The sequence below is a fragment of the Symphalangus syndactylus genome, chromosome 21 (genome assembly GCF_028878055.3).
Source record: "Symphalangus syndactylus isolate Jambi chromosome 21, NHGRI_mSymSyn1-v2.1_pri, whole genome shotgun sequence".
Lineage (NCBI taxonomy): Eukaryota > Metazoa > Chordata > Mammalia > Primates > Hylobatidae > Symphalangus > Symphalangus syndactylus.
In genome coordinates, this window is record NC_072443.2 from 46,285,589 (window position 1) to 46,295,621 (window position 10,033).

A 10,033-nucleotide genomic window follows, 5' to 3' on the forward strand; every position below is an offset into this window, starting at 1 on the left:
CACTGCCAAATGTCCACGGGACACCAGGGGGGTGGGAATCTCCCCTGGTTGAGAACCAGTGCCCTAGCTTCATGTTAAAGACCCTGACTGGCTGGCATCTTGGCTAAAAAGAGATTCTGAGAAATAGATGTCATCTCCCCTGTGAGGTGTCATCCTATTCAGGGACAGGGACTTTGGACAAAGCTCCTGGACGTTCCCTGTCAGCAAGAAACTATTCCTGGATCTTCTGGTCTCTGGTTTCAAGTCATGATTGAAAAAGATCTGAGCTCGTTCAGGATTTCTTTCCCAGGGAAATATTACTTTCTGTTTACAACAGCTTTAATAGAGCTTTTCTGCTTCTGCCAGTCAAATTGATAGCACATTACTTTAACAGAATTATTTCAGCAGGAAAGCCCTGGTTTTTCTTAGCTCAAGTCATGTATTCTTCTGGGAAATGAGAGAATACGGGAAATAACAATGACATCAGGTTCTTGCCTATGTCCTAATTCTTCCTATACCAGCAGAAAATAAGCTGGTATACACCCATGGCCCTAACAGATGCTGTATAGGCTTTGCTATAGAGCACCTTCCTTAGTCTGCCTAATAGTTGGTTCCAAGATCCCCTCAGGCCCAAAATACTACCTCACGAATCACTCTGGAAGGGTCTTTTCTGGGCCTGGGCAGCCATTTATCCTTGTGCTGGTAGTTCTGAACAGGCACTGCTTAACTTGCCCGTTCCTATTACTCCCTATGGGATGGATTACTTTTCATGAGGATCATGGCACTTCAAATCCCATAAAATCCCGTCAACATGGAAACTCAGTTTGTGGTTAGTGGAATCTCAGGTGCTCCTAACTGACCAATTTGACAGTCCTTAGCAGTTGTCTTGGGTTCCTGCCAGCCTGCAGGCCCAGCTTAAGTGCCTGGAGAACCCCGTCCACATGCTGCCTCACAGGTCCCAGCTCCTACATCACATTGTACATGCCTTCATCATCTTCCTCCTTCCACCTGCAACATCCCAGACCCTTTGCCTCCTTCCAAGCATTTTTAAAGTACTCCCCTCCCCAATTTTAAAAGTAATATATGTTAAATATCTCAGGGGAAAGAAAGCACTTCAATCCCATCATCTAGAGATATCACTTCCTATTTACACATCTACTGAGAAGGCCATAAGTTAATCCTGGGCCCCATAAGGGCTCCACATCCCCTGCCTTGAGGTTCTGCCAGACACTGAGGTAACAGAATCGTGACCACCACGTGTGGCAATGCATGCCTATAGCCCTGGCTGCTCAGGAGGCTGAGGCAGGAGGATCGCTTCAGTCTAAGATTTTGAGTCCAGCCTGGGCAACATGGTGAGACCCCATCTCTTTAAATAAAGTAAATTAAAAATAGAACCATGACTCACTGCCTACTTGCAAAATCACCAAGGTAGATTGGCCTTCTCTTTAGACTCTTCTATGTTAAGCCTCTTAGCCTTCACACAAGAATGATGAACCAACCATCAACTTTTTTTTAAGGCACATGGGTCTGTATTCAGTGGATAGGTTAGAAGAGCTGCACTTTGGCACTTGCCAAAGACCACAATATCAAGTTCACTGTCACTCAATTTTAGCAAAACATTTGTTTAAAAAGATAAATATTAAGGAGCATTGCTTAAAGGATCTTCCTACTATTTTAGATATTCTCAAATCTATTCTGGGTTCAAGACAGGGAGCAAAAAGCTGGGTATATGGAGCACATTGGTTAACTTTCTCCAATGTTTGATCTTTCTGAATCGTGCTTTGTGTTGAAACATATGAAGCTTACTGTAGTATCTGTTGTCAAGATGTTTTCAGATGATGACTAGATCACATAATGTCTTCTTAAGAACCTCAGGGAGAAATGACTGTTTCACTTCTAGCATTTATAGGCTGCTTGGAAACCTGAGAGCCAAAATTGGGGTCCACCATAGCAAGTGTAGATTAATATGCCTTGCCTATTTTTTTTTTTTGACTTCTCTTTTTGTTTTCTTCTTACTTTTGTACCTAATTGTGTGCTATCTTGTACTTTATATATAAATGAGTTATGAAAAATGCCTCATCCTCCCCAAAGTCCTATGAGATCTCTAGGCCCTTTTTAAAGAGATTTCTAGGTCTCCCTATTTATAGACACTACTACATTTTGAATTTATACACAGCCTTTTATCCTGCACAACTTCAGAAAGGGAAAAGTTAATAACTTTCTCTCATGATCTCATTGTATTACTAGGTTGGAGATGCTTGATGCTGCAAAGAACAAGATCCGAGTGAAGATCAGCTATCTAATGATTGCCCTGACAGTGGTAGGATGCATCTTCATGGTTATTGAGGGCAAGAAGGTGAGAAGGGGTTTCTTCTCTATCCAGTGTGTATGTTCTCCACCAAGAACCTAGAATAAATCAGGGATTGACCCTTGTATTTACCCTCTGAGAAGAGGAGGCTACTTTCTACATTACATGAGAACAGATAAGCAGAAAAATAAGACATATTGGGAACAAGCCTGGGGAATATCATCCTTGGGGATAGGATAGATAGCAAATCCTAACTTTGGCGTGGTGAAGAAGGACTAAATTCATTTTGTGCAATGTAAAAAGTTTTTCTGATGACAGATGTCATAATGTAAATTAAGAAATAGGACACTGGCATATTTAATAACCCATTGCATATTTCCAGAGTGCTCTTGGTACCCAAGCATATTTACCCTCACCATAACTGCCTTCATCATGGTGAGCTTTCTTAGCGGGGTTCTTTATTTGAAGCTCAGCCAAACAGGGCCATGTGTCTAAGGACCACAGCTCCTAAGCAGTACATAGGAATGCAAGTCCAGAAATCTTTAGCACAGATTATAATTAATAGCTATCACTAATTGAACACTCACTGCATTCCAGGTACTTTTCTAGCTGGTATCTCATCTGAACCTCACAAAAACACTGTAAGATAAGTATTATTAGGACCTGATTTATAGATGAGGAAAACTATAGCTTAGAAAGCTTTAGTAACTTGCCCAAGGCCACACATCTCCTTAATGACGAGCCACAATGTGAACCTAGACCCAATTCAGGTAATAGGAAAATTGCTCCCATTTATTGAGTGCTTATTATGTCACAGGCACTGTTAAGCTCACTTAATCACTCCCATAACTCTAAGAGGTAAATAGTTTCCCCAAACTCACACAGCTAACAAGTGGCAAGATAAAAATTTAGACCCAAGTTTGCAGGTTACCAAACCTCATACTATACTATCTTGCTATTAAGCTATAGTTATTTTTATATTCAGCAGCTTTGGTCAAATTCTTCTTTTAATACCATGTATAATTCTATATATCACAGTTTCCATGTGGAAAGTGATGTCTTACAACTACTTTAAGATAGTAAAAAGGTCCTTCTACACACCCACTCTGAACTGACTTTCTTATCCTCAGTAATTCCAGAGTAAAAGGAAATGTACTTTTGACTGTCTTCAGTCTTGCACTTAAATGGAAATACTGACCATTTTAGGCTGACCTCATGGGAGTACGAAGGGGCAAATGTGCTGAGCTGGGTGAAGTTCCCTTGAAAACTCTGTTCCCACCCCACTTCATTTTTTCTTATCTCCCTCTTTGACCTCTCATGCATAGTTCTCAGATTAAAACCAGCAGAAACATGTGGACAGGACTGTGAGCTTCTAGGATTCTGAGAAATTTGCGTTGCTTTTGTATACTCGATTGTACTAGCTGAGTTTAAATACTCCAGAAGCAAATTATTCACCTGGAATCTCTTCTAGCATCATCCAGGGGTATATGCTGTATATTTTAGAGAGTTGTTCTCCTGTTCTTTACCATGAAATTGTAACATTTTAGTTTTATGGAATTTCTATTTCCATAAATGCTACTGGAATGGAGAACTTTTGAACTTAATGTGATTTGGAAGAGAAAAATTAGCCATTGTATATTTTGCTCTCACCATCAACTTCCCTTTCTCTCCCCCTCTCCCCCCACATACCCAATTCTTTTACATATGAAATTACACAGATAGAAGGAAATATCAGCTTAGGGTGCTGGTTTCACTTATTTGGTATAAAAGTTTTGAAACTGGCCTGTATAGTAAGCTTCATAGAAATCTGACCGTTTACGGCCGGGCGCGGTGGCTCAAGCCTGTAATCCCAGCACTTTGGGAGGCCGAGGCGGGCGGATCACAAGGTCAGGAGATCGAGACCATCCTGGCTAACACGGTGAAACCCCGTCTCTACTAAAAATACAAAAAATTAGCCGGGCGTGTTGGTGGGCGCCTGTAGTCCCAGCTACTCGGAGGCTGAGACAGGAGAATGGTGTGAACCCGGGAGGCGGAGCTTGCAGTGAGCCGAGATCGCGCCACTGCACTCCAGCCTGGGGGACAGAGAAAGACTCCGTCTCAAAAAAAAAAAAAAAAAAAAAGAAGTCTGACCGTTTACATGGAGGGAAACAAGGGAAGAGGACAGTTGCCTCCCCCACTCAAAGGATGGAATTGTAGTACAGATACTCATGGAAATCATCAATGGTAGTATTTGGGTAAAGTCTGGGATTCCCAAAGCTGAATGTTTTTGGTAAAAGAGAAGTGAGGAACTAGAAGGAACTGAGTATGCAGATAAGTTGGGGAAGGAGAAATGGTAGCAACAAAGAAAAGTGAAAGAAGAAAAACGGGATAGAAGTGGCAATGAGAAGGTATTTAGTATAAAAGAGAAGTGGGGAGGAATGAGAAGAAAGTATAAGAGAAAAGGAGAGGATAAAGACTGAAAGAAAGGAGCCAGAAGGGAAGAAAAAGGAGAGATGTGGCACTTCTTACTTATGCTTGAATGGATGAGCTGCTGTTCTCGGAAGCGTATGAGGAAGTTGAAGCACATCGAGGAGACTGCTGTGCTCAGTGTCCAAGCAGCAGAGGACTCCATGCCTCCATGCCTCTGTTAACCTGCTGTCATCAGTGCAAGGTAAAGACACCCTCCCCTGACCAGCATGCAAATCACCTGTTCAAATCTGTTTTCCTTTAGGCTGCCCAAAGACACGAGACTTTAACAAGCTTGAACTTAGAAAAGAAAGCTCGTCTGAGAGAGGAAGCAGCTATGAAGGCCAAAACAGAATAGCAGAGGTATCCGTGTTGGCTGGATTTTGAAAATCCAGTAATTATGTTACAACGTGCCTGTATTAAAAAGGATGTGGTATGAGGATCCATTTCATAAAGTATGATTTGCCCAAACCTGTACCATTTCCGTATTTCTACTGTAGAAGTAGAAATAAATTTTCTTAATGACTGTGTTTTATTGTTTTGAACCAAGTAAAGTGTAGCCTCTCAGCCTTTTGGTGAAAAATGAAACAATGTATTTCAACTTGAATACCAACTCTTTAGAGAAGCATGTAGCATGTCTTACTTCTCTTCCCATTATCAAAGTAACCTCTCCACAGGTGAACTCATTTTGAAGAGATAAGGAAGGCCAGTTGAGTATATGGCCCAGGTGCAGCTTGGAGGGCCAGCCTTCTCAAATGCCCTGGTGTACTGGTGGGGAGGCTGCCCCCTAATTGAGCGAGCCCTGAGAAGCCAGACCACATTCTATAATCTTTGAACATGCTGGCAGATGGAGGCTTTTAGGAGAACAGTTTTTTAAACATTCTGACAAGGTCCAGCCAGGAATTTCTAAGGACTTAGAAATCCCAGCATCATGGAGTTGCTTGGGGTCAACCCAAGTCACCTCTTAGCTTCATGCCTTGGAATTCTCAACTGGCTGTTTTCCTACCACCTGAGAAACTAAATTTCTCAATTACAAAAATCTCATGTATTACTGTTAAAAGAGAAGTATTTGCACCTCATATATATCTCATTTACAGTTTGACCTTGGGATATCGAGTTGTCTCATATTTAGGTATGAATACAGGTTTCTATTTTAAACATTGATTCTCACATGCCTCTTAATTATTCATGGATGACAAGTCATTATAGTAGTCCCCTCTTATCCACGGCTTTGCTTTCTGTGGTTTCAGTTACCTGAGGTCTGAAAATATTAAATGGAAAATTCCTATAACAATGCATAAGTTATAGATTGCATACCATTCAGTGTAGCATGATGAAATCTCTTGCCGATCTGTTCCATCCACCTGGGATGTGAATCATCCCTCTGTCTGGTGTATTCACACTGTATGTGCTAGCCGTCTCTGTTACCAGATCAGCTGTTGTGGAATCAGTGCTAGTGTTCAGGTAACTCTTATTTAATAATTGCCTCAAAGTGCATTGTGCTGTGCCTAATTTATAAAACAAACGGTATCATAGGTATGTATGTATATGAAAAACATAGTATATGCAGGGTTGGGTACTATCACAGTTTCAGGCATCTACTGGGGGGTCTTGGAATATATCCCCAGAGGGTAAGGGGTGACTACTATATACAGCCATGCCAACATGCTGGTTCTCAGAGAGCTATAAGAGAGATTAAAAATACATGCAGCTGTTTGGGCACTTTCTTCCCAAATAAAATACCCAGTAAAATGTAACATACTACCTATAGCTTGATAACCTATCTGAGGATGTTTATGATGTCTGTCTATATACTTTATTTTAATTTGGCCTTAGCTTCTTTGTAGGTATCAAGTTATCACTTGCAAATTTATTTTCAAAAAGCATAGTTTCTTGTACATTTTTGAAGATTAGTTTTTCTTATTTTGGGACACCTACACCAATGTTTTAAATATGGATAAATTTTAATGTGGAACTTTTTAAAAATAAGTAATCCTCTTCATAGAGCAATACAACAAAAAATGTGTTGTATCTTAGAGATTTACATTATAAATGTAGTAACATTTATGAGCTTAAGTTTAATGAAACCTTTTTTTTTTTTTTTGAGACAGTCTTGCTCTGCCGCCCAGGCTAGAGTGCAGGGCATGATCTCAGCTCATCCATTCAAGCATAAGTAAGAAGTGCCACAGATCTCCATCTCCCGGGTTCAAGCAATTCTCGTGCCTCAGCCTCCTCAGTAACTGGCATTATAGGTGTGCACCACCACGGACCTGGCTAATTTTTGTATTTTTCATAAAGAGGGGTTTCACCATGTTGGCCAGGCTGGTCTCAAACTCCTGACCTCAGGTGATCCGCCTCCCTCGGCCTCCCAAAGTGCTGGAATTACAGGCATGAGCCGTGGTGCCTGGCCAAACGTTTTTATTACAAGTATTACATTAAACTAAAGCTCACAACTGTTACTATGCATCAGGAATTAACAGTCATTTCTCATTTGTGTCATTCTCCTATTTGATAACATATAGTGACTATCTCTTTATGGGTTAAATATCAGTTTCTTGGCCAGAATTCAAGATCTGCCCCTAACTAATCCTACTTCTCCCAATACCCTTATAGCACTCATACCCTACTAGTAACTCTGATATCTCATATTCCTCAGAATTTATCAAGCAAACGAAATTTAATGAGCACTACTATAAGGTACCATAAACTACAAAAGAAGACAGCTTTGCCCTTGTTGCTTTCAGTTAAATTATTGTGCTATTTTTTGCTTAATTTCTAGATTTTTTTTGCATGTTTATCATGTCTCCATAGGTAAAGTGGGCAGAAATCTTTTTCTACTTTACATTTCCTGTTAAGTGCTGTTTGAATAAAGTTAATATGTGAGGTTATGGTTACTTTTTAGTTTTAATCAACATGATAGTTTTGGGAATTTATTACTAAAATTTATCAAAGCAGGCAAGGAATGAAGTTGTATCCTTCACTGTCAAACACTACTTGGGTCCCTTTACTATACAAAAAAGCCAAAGAATACAAGAATACAGAGACATACTTCCTGATTCCACAGAACTCATAATCTGGAAACACAGCCCATGAAAGCATTTCAGTACAAACTGGTAAATAATAGGGACAGGAAAACCTAACTCAGCTGTCAGCTGTGGTTGCAGGCAGGCCGGCAGTGGATGGTTCCATCAGTGATTTCTGAACTGAGTTTGAAGCATGGGCAGGAATTAGTAGGTCAGACACAGAACAAAGAAAAGCAGTCTTCATCAGACATTTAGCTTGCCTGAAAATCACAAGCACAATCTAAAAAGGTAGTGAAAGGTCCTTGAGAAACACCATTTATAATGTTGTTTTGGTTTTTAAAATTTTTAGACTCTTAGAATGAACCTAACCTTGGCGTATTTTTCCGGTTTTTATTCTATGGACCATTTCATATCCCATCACACAGAGTATTACCAAAAGTGTGCAGGTAGCATCTGGCATGTCTCTCCAATCCTCCACTACCATCCCAGGCTTATGCGCTTGTTCATCTGATCTCCCAAACCAGAAACCCTGGAATTATTCCAAATTCCCTTGCTCCCCTCTTTTAATCAATCATCCTGTCCTGTCAACTTTACTTCTAAATATTTCTCAAATACACTGATCCTCTAGGATAGTCACTGAGAGGAATGGGAAATTGTCCAGTGATTGATAGATAAATAAAATTAATAATAGGCCTCAAGATTAGAAGTCAGTTTTCAAAGAAGACATACAAGTGGCCAACAAACACACACAAAAAATGCTCAACATTACTAATCATCAGAGGAATACAAAATATAACCACAATAAGATACTCTCTTAAACCACTTAGAATGGCTATTATTAAAAAGTCAAAAAATGGCTGGGTACAGTGGCTCATGCCTGTAATCCCAGCACTTTGGGAGGCCGAGGCAGGTGGATCACTTGAGGCCAGGAGTTCAAGACCAGCCTCGAACATGGTGAAACCCTGTCTCTACTAAAAATACAAACATTAGCCAGGCATGGTGGCACGCCTGTAATCCTAGCTACCTGGGATGTTGAGACATGAGAATTGCTTGAACCCGGGAGGCAGAGGTTGCAGTGAGCCAAGATTGTGCCACTGCACTCCAGCCTGGGCAACAGAGTGAGACTCTGTCTCAAAAAGTCATGGCAAAGATGATGCAGAGTAAAGGCACAGCTTATACACTGTTGGGAGGAATGTACATTTGTACAACCTCTATTGAAAACAGTATGGAGATTTTTCAACTAAAAATAAAACTACCATTCGATCTAGCAATCCCACTAGTAGGTATCTACCCAAAGGAAATTATATTTTAAAATCACCTGCACTGTTTATCGCAGCACTATTCATAATAGTGCTGTTTATTGCAGCACTATTCGTAATAGCAAAGTTATGGAACCAACCTAAGGGTCCCATCAGGAGATGACTGGATAAAGAAAATGTGGTGTATATACTTATATACATATACATACACATATATGCATACACACACACATGCACACCACGGAATACTACTCAGCCACAAAAAAAGAATGAAATCTTGTCTTTTGCAACAACATGGATGGACCCGGAGGCCATTAAGTGAAGTAATGATACAGAGAGTCAAAAACCACATGTTCTCATGCCAGGCACGGTGGCTCACGCTTGTAATCCCAGCACTTTGGGAGGCTGAGGCGGGTGGATCACGAGGTCAGGAGATCGAGACCACGGTGAAACCCCGTCTCTACTAAAAATACAAAAAAAATTAGCCGGGCATGGTGGCGGGCGCCTGTAGTCCCAGCTACTCGGAGAGGCTGAGGCAGGAGAATGGCGTGACTCCGGGAGGCGGAGCTTGAAGTGAGCCGAGATCGCGCCACTGCACTCCAGCCTGGGTGCCTGGGTGACACAGCAAGACTTCGTCTCAAAAAAAAAAAAAAAAAAAACCACATGTTCTCATAAGTGGGAGATAAACAATGTGTACACATGGACATGGAGAGCAGAATCATAGACACTAGAGCCTTCAAAGATGGAAGTGGGGTGACAGATGGGAAAGTATTTACTAGGTACAATGTATACTATTTGGGTGAGGGTATAGTAAGCCCAGATTTCACCACTATGCAATATATCCCTGTAATAAAAATGACATAGACATAAATCTATAAAAATTACAAAAAGTTTCTCAAAAAAGATTGGTAGTCAGAAGCTCTGAATTCTAGATGTGCTTTTTCACCTATCTCATTTTGTAAATGTAGTGTATGAATCTCAAAATTTAACAATAGACAATTTTAAAAATACCAAACTGC

The 10,033-nt window shown here is 40.6% G+C and overlaps 1 protein-coding gene across 1 annotated transcript in view; it reads left to right on the top strand.

Annotated features, from left to right (window-relative positions):
* FAM162A (family with sequence similarity 162 member A) overlaps window positions 1-7,626 on the top strand; it is a 32,092-nt gene extending 24,466 nt beyond the window's left edge. Inside the window, exons 4-5 of the mRNA XM_055259305.2 lie at window positions 2,227-2,335; window positions 4,998-7,626. Of these exons, the coding sequence (XP_055115280.1) occupies window positions 2,227-2,335; window positions 4,998-5,090 (202 nt within the window). The 3' untranslated portion in view covers window positions 5,091-7,626. The remainder of the gene's footprint in view (window positions 1-2,226; window positions 2,336-4,997) is intronic.
* Window positions 7,627-10,033: the final 2,407 nt, after the last annotated feature.